The following is a 16,079-nucleotide window of genomic DNA, read 5'->3' on the forward strand; positions in this document are numbered from 1 at the left end:
ATGGCTAATCCCATTGAATTCAATATGGCTTATGCATATAGTTAAGTGCTTTGCTTATGGGTTTATTCAAACTTGAAGTTAATCACATGCTTGCATGTTTTTTTTCTGAATCAGGGACAAAAGTAGCTTTTCTTAACTTGCTTCTTAGTAGAACTGGTCAATTTTTCTCACTGAACATTTTTCTATTGGAAAATTCCATTTTGTTGAAATCTAAACTTTGACTTTTTACAGATTTCAATGACATTTTGTTCTTTTAAAAAAAAATTGACGTGAAGCATTTTGGAACAGAATTTTTTATTTTTTTTATTTTGAAACTACTTTTTCCATTTTTAATATAATATAAAAGTCAAAATTTGAATTAAATACTTCAATTTTATTGAAGTGGGATGTTTCAGTGGACCCAAACTGTTGTTTGAACTTTTTATTTTATTTTTTGTGTGCAAATTTTGTTTTTCAGGAAATTTTTTTGGTTGTACTCCAATTTGGAGCAAAAACAAGTATAAAAATCATTGGGATGTCCTGCCAAGCAAGTTATGGTTCTTGCACAGCTCTATGCCGTCCATGGGATTACAGTTTTAAACATAACTAAAGTATTTTGTATTAGCCAAATCAAAACGCCCTGTGATTCGGATATAGAGATAAATTCTAACCTATCACGCTTCTTTCAGAAACAAAAAAGTAAACAACACAGCAACACCTTATGTGGTTAGGCAGAAATTTTTCCTGTGAGCAGGTTATTTCGCAACTACTTACTGCTGTGTTAACTCTCACATTACTCTGAAAGCACTTGCCATAGACAGAGGCAAGATACTGGATTAGAAGGGCCACTGTTTTGATCCAGTATGGTAAGTTTCGAGTTCAAGACCCAGGTTGGTTTTTTGTTGTTAACTTGGAGGACCTGGAATTGGATGTGCTCTGCCCTGGGGGATGGAGCACATTGTGTTCATTGTGTGTGTAATGCTAATGTTAGACTGTAGGTGCCTCAGGGCAAGGTCTTTTTTCTTTGTTAAATGCCACATATGCTTATGGTGTTCTGTAAATGATAAACACATCCAACAATGTTCTCAGGCTTCAGAAAGAGCAGCATGCAGCCCTCCTCCATGGAAAGGCAGGAGTCTGGAAGGGAGGCTGGGGAGTAAGTGGTTTATCACTAAAAAGCAGTATTGCTCCCAGGACTGGCATTACATTAACATAACTACTCCCTAGTTTAAACTGATATAATCCAGGAAATTAGGAGTAATGGCTAAAATTGTGTCATTAACTCACTCTACTGTGCACAACTATTGCAGATCATCGATATGGCAGCTCTCCCATTTCTTGGGAGCTCTGTTAGTGATCAACTATATTGAGCAGGAACAATGGAGTGAGTTAGGGACAGAGCTTCTGCCTTAACACTTAAGGAAGCATACAAAATGGATAGGAGTTTTCAAAATGCATGTTCTTTATCCAACATCTAGCCCACAAAGATGTCCTAAGAGAATGTTTATTAATGTTCATTAATAATTTAAACTAACACAAAAACTGTTGACCCAGCAGACTTCACCCCCCTCTAATAATTGGGTTTATTGCATATTTCTCTTTTGAAACTAGCCATTGTTCTGCTTTCAAACATCATCCTGAGAAAAGCTGAGCATCCTCCAGTCCCAGTGAAATAAGCGGAAGTTGAGGGTGTGGCTCACCTCACAGGATTGGGCCTTGGAAGAATAACTAAACATGATTCTGTGCTAATCATGGCTCTGATCCTGCAAACACACAGAGACACACTTAACTTTGCTACAATTGAAGTCAGTGGTACTACTCACAGTAGGAAAGCTAACGTAAGTTTACAGAATTAGGGCTTATGTTAGCATGTCGTCTGGTTTCTAAGTGAAATATGGGAGATTTTTAAAAATTAAGTGGTTCTTAATTCACCAAACTCCTGCTGGCTACAGTGAGATGAGAAACACTTCACTAAATTAATCAGAAATGTATAATTTTGGTAAACAGGCACATGAAATTTGTATTTGTTAATATTTTATTCTCTGATTACATTTGCATTGAAAAATAGTATTAGAACAATAAAGTACAAACTACACACCTGAAATCATATATTGCATTGGCGTGAATATCCATGCAAATATTTTTTCTAGTGCCAGTTAACTACGTAGAAGTATTCTCAATAGATAGATAAATGCCACTACACGACTAACCTTTGCTGAGATAAACTGTAGTAAATCATTGGCACTTGGGGAAGAGAGCCCAACACAAACAATTACCCGTTTCAGCATAAATCCATTTTAGGGTTAGTAACTGTTTAAACGCAAAAATAAAAAGTAAATAAATGAATTTACGAAGTATAAAAATGGCACAGATTTATTATTTTATTGAATGTAGAAATACCTGAAATGATCCAACTAATCTTGGCCAAATGTCTGTCTCTGCCCTAGGTGCACAGTGTTATTAAAAAAAAACACCTATTAATTACCAACATGCTTTAAAGCACCACTCATCTGCTCAATGTACACAAGCTCCTGGACTGGGGAATTGTCAGGCATGCTCTGGTGAAATGGGAACGAGTGGTGCATATTTCAAGGAAAAGCTGAATTCCAATTCTTCTCCCCCCTTTCAAATGCTTGCTACATTCTCAGATAAAGTACTTTGGGCTTGAAATGCTCCGTGCTTGGCCCCAAAATGAATCTCTGGAAGCATGTACCAGAGCCAGATATATAGTTGTGACATTACATAGGGTACAATCCAGACTGATGAACAGCTGTGGCCCTTCAATTCTCCAACCTGGGGGTGCCTTTTACACTGCTTTGCTGTGACAGCAACCACTCCCACACAGCCTCCAGCATGTAAATCATCCCAGCTGAGTGCTATGTCTAGCCACTCATGAATTACACTGTGGGCAACACCAGCAAACTCCCAGTCCCAGACTTTCCCCCGGAAATGTCTCTTGTACTGCCCAGCCCCCGCCCTGGACAACACAAGCTCCTATAAAGGCCATTATTTCATGAATAGAAAATGATATGCACAAATCTTGTTATCCCAAACTTCAAAGTTTATTAACTACAGAAAGATAGATTTTATGTGATTACAAGTAATGAGGAATAAAAGCTAAAACACAAACTAATACCTAACTTAACAAGCTAAGTGAACTTTTAAAGCAAAAGGGTCTCTCTCACCACATGTTCCAGCAGTCTTACTGGCTGATTCTTTCAGCCAGGATCCCTCCCCAGTGCAGTGAGGCTTCCTTTGTCCTTCAGCTCTTGTTGATGCTGTAAGTAAAAATGAAGGGGGAGGTAATCTAAGGAGTTTGCCCCATTTCTTATAGCAATTCTCTTCTTTGAGACTCAGCTCCAGCTGGGCTGTAGGTGACAGTCTGTGGGATGGGAACTTGCAGCTGTTTTCTTTGCCAGGATATACATTTCTCACTCAAACCCTTTTCCCTGCCAAAGAATGGCCACTTAACCCGGTGATAGTCCATTTGATTTTGTTGACGCGTGGCTGAAGTGCTAGTTTGCCTTTTGTCTCTGAGGAACGGATTTGTGCCTGCTTTTCTAAATTTGGTGTATGTTTCAGCAATCTCCTACAGTAGAATTTTATAACCTTACCTACAATGTTGCCAGGGCAATACTCAGCAAATTATGAGTTTTCTAATGATACCTCACAAGGCTACCCTAGCCCCAGCCCCAGCCCGCTTCCCTGAAGAGGAGCAGCCTGCCTGGGCTGGGGCCAAGGGCAGGCAGGAGAGTGGCCAGGGCCATGCTGGGCTCTTTGGGAAGGCACAGACTGCCCCGGCCTATGCGATGCACTGCCCATGTCAGTTTGTAACGCTGGTGTTTGTAATGCTGAGGTTTTACTATATCCTTAATTTCACTCAGAGGTGCAATCTCATTGATGTCAGCGTGGGACTATGTGCTTTGCTAGGGCAGGGCCTGCAGCAGGGAGAGCTTGGGCCCGCGCTCGCTGCACCTGGAGCAGCCAAGGCTCTCTGCTGGCAAGCATCACATCAGCATCAGCCTAAAGCTCTTCAAGGAGGAGAAAGATGCCCACAGTAGCCACGGACAATAAAAAAAAGTTTAAAACAAATTGAAACTGACCTATTACCAACCATGCCCCAGCTTGCAGAACAATATTTTGCCCTGACTCTGTAAGCTGGTCCAAGCATGTGGCCTCAGCAGGCCACCCCACTGAACTTCTTTATCAAGATGGCTGCGCTGATTTGCCTGCAGAGAACCGGGCTGCTCTGCCTTCCTGCTGATGGCTTAGGCCAATTGATTCTGCAAACAATTGGGCATGTGCCCTGACAGTCCCACTGAAGCCAGTAGGACAGATGACAAGCATGTCAGTGTGAGATGATCTATTTGGGTAAATCCCTGCCCCCATACAGAGCCAAACTGAATGGAGCTGTATGGGGGCTACCAATGTGGAGCTCACTGCAGGATCTGAGCCTTAGTGAGAAGTGACAGAACAGGGACTGGGCTGCTCCCTTCTTATGGAACAGTGAGATGGGACAGCTCACTCTCTAATACCAAGATTAGTCCTTTAGTCTCCTTATTGAACATAACTATCAGCAACCCCTTATATACCCCACAAAAAGAGAAAGAACAGGTCACACCCATGCTGTAAGATGGGGCTCTATCTAATGCTCCTAAGGGTTTTTTGCAGTGCAACAGAGACTATAGCAGGCTTTGTGTTCTAGAGCCATGTAGAGCACTATATTGGTTCTGCAGGGGTAAATGTTTGGCCTGCCTCCATTTACCTAATTTTTTTTTCCTAGTAGGAACATGGGAGAAAATAAAATTGTTGAGACTATGTTGAAGTAAGATTTAGCCAGGGATCTGGCTGTTCTGTGACAATACTATACAAAGGGAAGGGAAGGGGTGGGGAAGCTTTATAGTACAAAAGTTTTCAGAAGAGTGCGTGTCTTACCCCCTTACTGGGGTGGGAACTACAACCATCCTAATGAGAAACTAAAAACTGTTCTAGTTTGCTCAAAAATAGTTCCTTAGTAATGAAGAAACTGGAAATATAAATTAGAACAGTTTTCATAAGACATCACCCACTCGTCATGAATTGTAAATATGCTGTCTGAGGCTAGTGAAAAGCTTGAAGTATATGGGGAGGCATGTTAATTAGTTGATAATCTGTAGGAACAAATCACACTATACAGTAATAGTCTACCACACACTGAACATTGCAAACTACCTTTGATGTAGTTGCTTTTTTTCAGAAGTGTACGGGAGCCTACACTAAATTTCCTGCTGAGTTGATGTCAGCCCACCATAATGAGGTTACCACCATCTAAAGAGAGCAATGAAGACAAATCTCCTAGGAAACGTAAAAGAACTGTCCCCTCGACCCCTCCCCCCATCTCCCTGTTTGCGTGAGTGTGACTCAGCCTCACACTAATGCAATCTGGTAGGAATTCTGTTTGAAGGAAACTGACCGCAGAGGTTGAGAGTCCATGCACAGGTTTAGGTAACAGCGCCTACTTACCAGCTGACAAGAATGATTCTTGCTCACAGCATTCAGCAGCCATGATGAGCAGCTTTTGTGGGGGGGGAGGGGTTGAGTATGAGAAATTTGCTTAGCTTGTGATTATTGTAAAGCTTGTTTGCTTTTCTAAGATTGAAGGTGGCAGGGCCTGAAATGTCAGCCTTTGTAACCATACACATTCCCTGTCAAGTTGAGCTTCATTTACCTCTTCTGATTGCCTAAGGGTGCTTCCCTGTCAGTATTGTTTAAACCGCAAATGACCAGGCTTATCAATATTCTCTCAGTTACGTACAGGCATCCAACATTAGCACAGATACTTAATTTAAGCCTCCCACCGCCTTCCTCTTCCTTGGAGCCTAATTTTGCTCTCGTAAAAGCATGTGCAGTTCTTACTGAAATCCAGGAGAACTGTGTGCACTTATGTGAGGGAGGAATTGACTTCTAGGGTTTTTGGCCTCTTTTGGTCACTACTTCACCTTGTTATTTTATGTGACAAATTTCATATACTGGTGATGGATACCTAGGCAAGCCTAGGTGTTAATGAACGCTATGTGATGAAGAGAGTGTTTGGTGTTTTCTAGTTTATTATGGTTTACATTCTTCATATCTCTCTCTCACACACACACTCACTCACACACACTCTCTCTCAAGAAATCAGCATGGTAAACATATTCTGGTATTGAATCTCTGCTGAATTTTTTTTGGAACACACGTGCATATATTTTGCTTTTGGTCAGTGTTAATATGCCATTTTACTGACAGAGTAGTTCTAATACATTTATTGTGGGCAACCACAGCTAAATATTAAATATTGTATGGCTTAGTCCTGTATAGGATATACAGTGGCAAACTATTGGAGTGGCACAGAGAGAATTCCTTCCTACCCAACCTCTTTGAATGTTTCCCAACTCATATCTTTGTCCTCTTCTATGCTATCCTTTACACTTAACATGAAGATTTTGTAGCAGAATTTCATGTATAAAGGACTTCTCACATATGGGACTCTAAACCTATGTGCATTTTGCACTTGAATGTTATCTCTGATTAACTTGTAAGATCGTTAGGCTCAAAACCGAGACTTCTATGTTTGTACAGTAGTTGGCATATTTATGGTACTCAACAAATAACTACTGTAAAACTGCCTGTTTATCTCCCTGGGCGGGGTGTGTGTGTGTGTGTGAGAGATCTCATTAATGTTTATATAGTGCTTTAGAGAAAGATAAGTGCTATAATAATTGCTACATCATACTTACTGGCCTGTAGTTTTGGTTTAGTAGTAGATTGTTTATGAATAGGTAGCAAGGAAGGGCATCTACCAGAAAACAAACCAATACATAAAATATAATGAAGCTAAAGCACCTTTGACTCGGCCATGCCCTAAGAAGATATGGATTGTAGCAATGAAAACTAATGGATAGCAACTTCCGTGAAGGCCACTTGCAATAATGATTGTGAGACAAACTGATACTCTGTACAGGTTATATTTAACGAGAGATACCCATGTTTGACACTTGGTGAAGCTTGCATCCTGCAGTGCACTGAAAAAGTCTGTAGTGGTGATGATGGCTTTCCATCATTATGGAATAATGACAGTTTCCATAGTTAAAGATAAGGTTGCAACAGAGGTTATGTTATAAGTCTAATTTTTGCATCTCTCTTCTTTTTTATTTTTTTTTTAAAGAGAGAGAGACACACACACAACAGTCTCAAAACCGGTAGGTTAGATCTGAGCCTAAGGTAGAATTGTTCCAAGTGTCAAGTGATTGGCTCAAGAACTGCCTGAGTTATGACACCCTAAAAACAATCCAGTCAGGACAGTCCTAACAACTTAGCACATTACTGCCCTTTTGGAGCATGACAGGTGTAGTCATATGCTTGTTAGATCCATGATTAATCCTGCACAATAAGCAGGGTATTGTATCTTTCATGTTAAGTTATCAATTGGACCACAATAAAACAAACAGTGATCTGTGTCTAAACACACAATAGTTTCCACATACAGAAAATAGCATCTTTATTATAACATGCTATTGACAGGGGGCTACAGCTTTCAAACCTTTATGGCTTCTCCCACCTCTTGTGAATTTCACAGCCAGATCATTTCAGATGTAGTTGTTTTACTCTGCAATTCATTACAATCTCAAAAAGGAAAAAAAAGGTAAAAATGGTTTTTGAGCACTTTGTTAAGCACGGAGAGCCCTGCCCATGCTAGGTGTCAGCAAATGAGGGCTGACCCTAATCAACCAACCAAATTGAAATAGGTTAGCTGACAGATAGACAACAATTCAGTAGAAGTTTTATTTTCCACGTACCACTTTGCCCCTCCTTCATCACGTCAGAGGAGCCTCAATCAAGATAAAATGCTAAGAAACAAAACTACTTATCTTTTCATGCAAATATATCTAATGACAACTCCCTTCCTACTGCCCCTGCCTATGAATTTATTGTTTCTAAGTAGAATTTTTTTCTAAGCTTCCCAGGAATTGATAACAGCCCATTTAAAAACTTTTATTGTAATACAACAGCATAATGAGGAGTTTCCTGTTAGCATTTGGAATAGGCTGCAATTATAGCCTGCTTCATGGCCTCTCAAGCTGGAGAAGGTTGCAACCCATGGGCTAGCTATATGGCTAAAACAGAGATCCCCAAACCATTTTTTTATTGTAACATGGAATCACAGTTCAGGCCAACTGCCCCTGTGTTTCCCCTCAGTGATCCAGCAAAGGCATCTGCACTCAGCCTTCTGGCCTCCTAGCCATTGCCTTTCTTGGGTGGAGACTTACATCTCTCTCCCTCGTGTCCAGACTGAAATGTTCCCTGCCTTCACCGTATTATTCCCAGCAAAAGACAGTTCACCTAAACACACTTGCTTGCTTCTCCCCTCAGAGACAGCACACAGTGTCATTTCCCACACTTATAAGTTACCACATAACTCTTCCTATGCAGGCTTATTTATTATGGTAAAAGTATTAGCGAAAACACATGAAAAGAATCTACAAGCATGCTAAAAATAAGCTTGCAAGAGATTTCCCCCCAGCATCTGCACCATGCACTCTGGCAGGTGAGCTCCCAAAAGAGGTCTTGTTTGTGGTCACAAATTTATAACAGCCTCAGCTCAGAACTAGCACCTAGTCTTATGGGGCCGCCGTAGGCCATGTTATCCAACCCTTCCCTAGGGATTGAGGCCCTCCATGGACCAGAGGTCCTTTTCATTTGCTGGAATACGAAGAAGCCTTGAGTCATCTTAAACTCAGGCTATTCATTCAAACATTTTTTCTTTGTCAGTTACTCCCTGGAGAATGCAGGCTGTCTCTGAACTGTCCTCATGTCACAGGTGATCAGCAGACAAAAGGTTCCCCATCAGGGAAAAGCTTCAAAGGCTGAGCCAGTAGGTGGGGGTTGCAACCTCCCCATCCCCAGTACCTCCTAAGAATTCCACTTCACACATATTGTCCAAAAAGATCAGTCATGTCTGCTATATTATTTATCATAGTCTTTTGAAATTCACATTATCTCCTAGAGATTACATTAATCCTTCTTCATCCTAAAGAAATTCCATAAATCCCACAGTAGTTAAGGTGACCAGCAGGGCCAGTGCAACCATTTAGGTGACCTAGGCAGTCGCCTAGGGTGCTAGGATTTGGGGGGTGGCATTTTCTTCGGTAGCGACCGTGGCGGCCGGATCTTCGGTTGCCCTGGTCGCCGCCAGCATTTAGGCGCAGGGAGCTGGGGCAGGGGAGCACGGGGAGGGCTGCCTGCAGCAAGTAAGGGTGGGGGCAGCATGAAGGGGAACTCCCAGCCCCAGCTCACCCCTGCCCCGCCTCCTCCCCAAGCACGCCGTGGCTGCTTCACTTCTCCCGCCTCCCAGGCTTGCGGCGCCTAAGCTGATTGGCGCTGCAAGCCTGGGAGGCGGGAGAAGTGAAGCAGCGACAGCATGCTCAGGGAGGAGGCGGAGCAGGGGGTGAACTGTTTCACTTCTCCTGCCTCCCAGGCTTTTTTTGGGTCTTTTTCTTATATCGGCTCCTATTACCCCCACCCCGTCCCAATTTTTCACATTTGCTGTTAAGTCACCCTAACAGTAGTACACAAACATTTCAATTTTCAATACAATGGACCCTGAAGTTACTAAGTGTAATTCAATACGGCTTTACTTCATTCCATAAGGTTTGCACACAGTATTGCAGGATATTGTCATATCTGTCACAAATGGTATGGAAATGGTTGAGAACCAGTGCTCTACTTACACCCATTCATTAGGTGCTAAAAGAGCCAACCCACCAATAATGTGACAATAATCCAATCTATTGTCACATGGACAAACACAGGGATGAAGTCCTGATCCCCTTGAAATCAATGACAAATCTCCCATTGACTTCAACAGGGCAGAATTTCAACCAGAGACTACTACAGAACATGTTTGCTTCATTTCACGTTTTCAGAAAAGCATGGGATACGGACTATAAAGTAAAAAATCCTGTGACATAGCTCCCAATCAGGTGTACAGAAGCTCTTCAGCATGGTTGAATACTATGGGATACTGATTCTATTATATTTTCCATATGCAAAAAGAAAACACATACTTCCAGTCAGAATGACCTTTATTTCATATTGAGTCCAATAAAGCAAGAAGGAACAAAGGTAAAGTCTGCGAAAGAAAGCACAGAGTGTGTGTATGGCTCATGTGCAGCAGGAAAGTAATCATCTGCATTTAAAAGTGCACTTCACAGAACATGTCAGGACATTAACAAGCCACATATACTATAGGGTCTATTCCCCTTTTCTCTCTAGCTCTCATTTTTAATTAAGTACAACTGGGGTTTCTGGATTTGGGGTTAAACTGATAAAACCCCATATTGGAAACAAAAGTAAGAAAAATAATAATAAAAAATCTAAACAAACACCCAAACTGACATGTTTTGGAGCGTTGAAAATATTCAGGGGGTGGGAAGGGAGGAGGAGTTATGAAAAATAACAGTCTGAGAGCTCATTCCCTGCTGAGCCGGTGTAATGTTAATGTAATTAACTAAAACGACCAAGATTGGAAATTCAAGCCCCTGATTGGAAACAGAGCTGCCCAAAACCGGGAAAAATATGTTTGTCATTGTTAAACACTTTTGAGTTGTGTGTGATTTGTGAAACTTTGCAACACTTCACCCTGCTCTAAGGAGGAACAGATTTCCTCTCAGCTGGGGAGCTGTCAGCGGCTTTCAAAATAGCGCCCATCACCCGTCAATCCTCACCCCTCAGTAGTCAGACACCCAAAGAAAGTGGGGTACGCGGCCCTTTCCTCCCCCCTTTACCGTCCAGCCCCCCACCTGCGTGCCGCTCGGAGGACTACAGCTCCCAGCGTGCGTTGCTGGCTCCTCTCCCCTGGAGCCCGAGCTGTGCGAGGGGTTGATGTAATGCGGTGAAGTCACAAAGCCTCTGGGGGCGGCGAAGGGTGGCGGGGCTCGCAAGAGGCTGCCGGAGCGGCAGGGGCAGCGGAGCGGCCGCTTTGTCTGGTTGCTGCCCGCAGGGAGCCCCGCAGTCCCGGCGCGGGGTGCGAGCCCCACCCCGGCGCTCTGCACCAGCGGCTCTGCCGCGGCCGGGGCCGGTTGGTTTTTGCAGGAGAAGCGGGACGACGCAGGGTCGCCGTTTCTCGCAGCCCCCGCCCCGTGACCACCTGCTGAAGGGGGGCCGGGCGGTCGCGGTCCCTGCCGCGCTGGAGGCTGGATGCATTAGGCACGCGGGTTGCAGCTCGCCCTGCAGCGTCCCTCCCACCGCTCCGAGATGGCGGACCCCGCCGAATGCAGCATCAAAGTGATGTGCCGGTTCCGGCCCCTCAACGAGGCGGAGATCCTGCGCGGGGACAAATTCATCCCCAAGTTCAAAGGCGAGGAGACGGTGGTGATCGGGGTAAGTCCCGTCGGGAGGTTCCCGCTGTCCCGCTCCCAGCCTCCGTGGGGCTGAGCATCCCGGGGCCGCGGTTCTGCAGCCCTGGCAAAAAGCACCATCCCCCCACGCGCCGCACCCGCGCCCTGGCCTGGCCCCCGGCTCCCTCCCTGCCGCGGCCCATTGTTCCTGCTCCGGGGCGGGCGGGGGTGATCCCAGCCAGGCGCTGGGGTAGCGGGCGGGGGTCTGTGCAGGCTCCTGCCGCAGAATTGCAGGGGACCCCGCTTCCTCCAGCCGGGGGCAGGGCTGGGGACGCCCCCGGGGGGGGTCTCAGTTCCCCAGACCCCTTTGCCTCGGGGTTTATTGCCCCCTCCCCCCCCGCGGGCACGCGGCCCCTGTTGGGATGAGACGGGTCTGGGGGCACTAGCCCGCTCTGCACCCCGCGGCTTTTCCCCCGGGGACCAGTTACCGCCTCCGCGGCTCCAGGCCGGGCGGCAGAGGGCAGCCCCTGCGCCGCGCCCCCCCCCGTTTGTACCTGCGGGGGGTGGGGGGGTGGGACGGGACTGAAGGGAGCCGGCCTCCATTCCCACCTGGGCTGCAGCCCCCAGCCCTGATGTCATTCTGCGCACTGGGCATGCTCGCGCGCTCCCTCGCTCCTGGGGTACCTCAAATGATTGGCAGGTGACAACAATTTCAGGGGAGAATTGCAGAGCTCAGTGTGAGTCCTTTCTCCCCCCCGGCTTGGCTTGCTCTGCTCTCTGCCTCTCACCAGCGGCGCTGTGTAGAAACCTGCCAGGCTGCGGTCGGTGCAGGTGGAAGGAGAGAGGTGTACGGGCTGCGTGCGCGCTGCTCATTGCTGGGTTCCCTTCAGCCCCTTTGCTGGCACACAGCTAGAGAGAGCTCGTTGCGGCAGCCGCTGGAGGCCGCCTTCTTTCCCGGGAAAGTTTCTTCGCTTGAATGGATCGAGGAGCCTTTCCGCCTCTCTTGCTTTACACGAGGCGCAGGGCTTGGAGTTCTTACGGGTTTCTGAGCCCCCCGGGCACCCGGCCCGTGGTTACTTCGTGCGCGCCCTGTTTTGTGGAACACAAGATCGGTGCTCCCTGAATGTGCTAGCTTCAATGGTAGCTCTCTCCCACCTGTTTTGCGTTGTGTTTGCATTAGAGCCATGTGAGGTCAAAGAGAGAAGCAGAAGGCAGAGATTAAATCCTAATCTGTTTGTTCGAAGCAGGAATATAAGTATAGTTTTGCAGTGTGTAGTTGCTGAGTGTAGTTTGTATGTAAATCAATCATTACATTTTATTATGCATTCTTTATAGAGGCACCTTGATAAATGGTTACAGATTCCAGTAGAACAAATAGTTGATTCTAATTGTCTGGGAGCACAGTGTAATAAAATCTCATTCCCTGGGCAAGTTAGTGATATGGTTGAAATGTTCATCCTTATATAAGTAGAGCTGCACATGGTGTTTCTTTCTACCACAAAGTCTAAAATATGTATTTAAGCATCAGTTCACTACTCCAGGTCCTAGTGACATCAGATTTCTGGACAGGCCAATATTCTTGTTCCACCAGCATATCACTCCGGGAAGTAACCTTCATAACAGCAAAGGGCTCTGGAATCATTGACTGGATCATATTTAACATGATCACTAAAAAAGCAGTCTATGTGGTTATTTGGGTCCCTGTATGGTCTGGGACTAGGGTGACCATATTTTTGTATGCTGAATACGGGATGCCTAGTAAAATTACTCGTATTCAAGCAAGTTCAACGAAAATCAATCCGAACTATGCAGTACAAATGTTCAAATTAACATCAAGTTGACTGAACTCCTGTTAAAAAGAAATACTGCACAGTTGGATTTTTTTTATTTACTTAAGGCTTTAGGGTTCACAGGGGGAGAGGTGACACACACACTCCCATATACCTCTCTCACACAGAGGCAGTGACCCACCAACCTGACTCTCCTTTCCTAGTGCTCTCTGCCCTCTGTGCTTGGCTGGGCCCCCAGGATGAACCTGCCTCTCCTGGTACCTGGTGATGCATCTTCCTGAGGCAGCACATGGGGGTGGCATGCAGGATCACATGCCCCCCCACCCCGATTTCTGCCTGGGTTCACACCAGAAAGTGGCCAGCAGCAGCCTTTCAGCACTGCGTGGGAGGGCAGGGGGCTGTGCTGATGGACCTGCAGGAGGAGTGGCTAGTCCTGCATGCTGCAGCTTTGTCCTCCCACCAACCTTGCACACCCACTCCCACTGTTGGTCATTGCCCCCTCGCCCCCTCACTGCTGGTGGGTGGGTGGTTGGCAAGCAGGGATCTGGTCAGCAGCAGGAACCATCAGTACAGATTTGGGGAGGAGACAGAAAATACAGGACAATTTGCCCGTTTTTAAGAAAGTCAGGACACCTGCAGGAGGGCTTAAATATGGGACTGTCCCTTTAAAAACAAGACATCTGGTCACCCTATCTGGGACTCAACTCTCCTATAGACTGCTTATCATTGCAGTTAAGATAGTCTGGGGTGTGCTTGCTGGGAGTTCTTGGAGCTGAAGTTTTCCAATTGAGGGCCCTTATCTTTGGGATGGGCTCCCTTTGGCGATCTGCCAACATGAGGCTTTGGTGATCTTCAGTGCATGATATAGGTCATTTCTGCTTGAGCTAGTATGTGGTTAATTGTCTGACTTGCTGGATTATGTTTTCCCTTGATGCTTTGTTTTGTATTTTGACCTGCAGTGATCACAGCCATATTTATGTTACTCGTTATAAGATTTGTTTTTATAACCAAATACTTAAATAAGTGCTTGAGATCAATAAATAAATAATAAACCACATAAATGGCTAGTTGGTTAACAACAAGGTTCTTATTTCAATTGCTTACAGCTATTGTCAGAATTTATTGGAAGGACGAGCACTTTTTCATTAGAGAGCTGCTAAATGACTCATGAAAGACTGAAATGTTTTGAGATAAATGTTATAGAAAAGTCTATTTCTCTTCTCTTTTTAATTACTCAGGGCATTGCATCAAAACAGGATATTTGCTTTCTGAGCAGATAAACTCTCATTCCTCACCTTGAGTTGTAATCATAATAATCTCCACAGCAATTAATCTGATGTCAGAAACAGAGGATTGTGACTTCAGGCCATGAATGTTTAGAATGAAGGAGAAATAACTAGCAGGAAGAGATGAAACCGTATGAAAGAGAGATCTTTTCCATGCAAATGTTAGTGAGCTTAAAAACCACACAAAGTATATTAATTAAGTGAAACCATGTGCAAATTGTAATTCTGGTTATAGCATGTCTCTGCTTTTAATGTAGTTCTTTGGAAAACATTGAGTTCAGTTTAAAATGATTCCGCTGAAGAAAGTGCTCAAACATCACTATAAAGCATTAGCTGCTCTCTCCAAAGACAAAAAGGAAAAACAGATATTTTCTAGTTTTTATGCATTGGAGGTCATAGTCTCTAATTTATGACATGTAAAAGTGTATTTTGACCCTTGTGTATAACTTTTGTGGTTTGGCAGGATAAATCTTCACACCTTTAGTTATCATCCTGGAAAGCTTGTCTCAACCAGAAGAGCTTCTTCGTTTCTCTTTCTCATGATATAGGCAGGGTCTGGGAAGAAGACCTAGTGACATCCAATGAGATTTAGGGCTTGTCTACACCACAGACCGGATCGACAGGCAGCTATCGATCCAGCAGGAGTCGATTTATAGTGTCTAGTATAGACGCGATAAATCAACCAGAGATTGCTCTAGCATCGAATCCAGTACTCCGCCTCAACGAGAAGCTCATCTCCTGTCGACACAACACAGTGACCTAAGTATGTAAGTTATTCATAGCTGAAGTTGCGTAATTTAGATCGATTTCCCCCCCCCCGCCCCCCCGTAGTGTAGACCAGCCCTTGCTTGTAAGTCTGTCACATTAAAGAGAGAAAAAACAGAGAAAAAACTGTATCTCCTGAGTTGGGTTCGCTGCCATGATACCTGTGAGAAATCAGCTAGTTTATACTGGCTTAAGGGGGCTGATGTTTTCTGTATCTCTTTACAGTTTTTGAATTATAAACATACATACGAATATTTTCACACTTGAGGCCTTGACCTTAACTGGAACCTATGGGTACTACTGCAATATACTATTAATAATAGAATGCATTATTGATCTTCATTATTTAGTGCTTCATTCATTATGCTCAGGTCCAATAACTAGTAATACTTACCCACAGAAAAATCACGTTTCTGCTAGAAAATATTCCCAGCATGGTCTTCATTTTAGAAGAGCACTCTTTTTCTTTAACATTCATGAAGTTATTAAGATGGAACTGCAAAGCTAAATTAAACAAATCAACCACAATTTCAAATGGTCCTTTGTTGCTTCTGAATAAAGGCCATAAAGTGGGTTTTTTGTTACTCCAGCATCTTTTTCTTCAGCAATATCACGACTGATTTTTCTATGAGAAGACAAAATTCCACTATTTTCAGTCATCACAAAAGACAAGACTGAAACTTGAATAACTGAAAGGAGAGAAGATGTCTAATCCAACTCTTCTGAACCCTTAAAGAGAGATTTTCTTTTTCTTAACTCAAGCTCCTGACAAACAGCTGGGGGAAAATACTTTCTTTGTGAAATAGTCAACATCATGCACCTCCTGTTGTTCTTTCCTGTTATAGTTTTATGGGCTTCAGAAGGTTCTCCAGCACCTACAGGAAGGGAAGACTTGTAATTACTGC

General features: G+C 44.3%; 1 protein-coding gene across 7 annotated transcripts in view; it reads left to right on the forward strand.

Annotated features, from left to right (window-relative positions):
* Positions 1–10,889: 10,889 nt before the first annotated feature.
* Positions 10,890–16,079, forward strand: part of KIF5C (kinesin family member 5C) — a 121,433-nt gene continuing 116,243 nt past the window's right edge. For 3 of the 7 annotated variants that reach the window (XM_045032317.1, XM_045032319.1, XM_045032318.1), the window contains exon 1: positions 10,890–11,376. In XM_045032317.1, the coding sequence (XP_044888252.1) occupies positions 11,251–11,376 (126 nt within the window). In that variant the 5' untranslated portion in view covers positions 10,890–11,250. Of the gene's footprint in view, positions 11,377–14,552; positions 14,571–14,872; positions 15,177–16,079 lie in introns of those variants that run through there. The other 4 variants (XM_045032322.1, XM_045032320.1, XM_045032321.1 and 1 more) reach the window with 4 other exon arrangements.

Source organism: Mauremys mutica, chromosome 10, assembly GCF_020497125.1.
Source record: "Mauremys mutica isolate MM-2020 ecotype Southern chromosome 10, ASM2049712v1, whole genome shotgun sequence".
Lineage (NCBI taxonomy): Eukaryota > Metazoa > Chordata > Testudines > Geoemydidae > Mauremys > Mauremys mutica.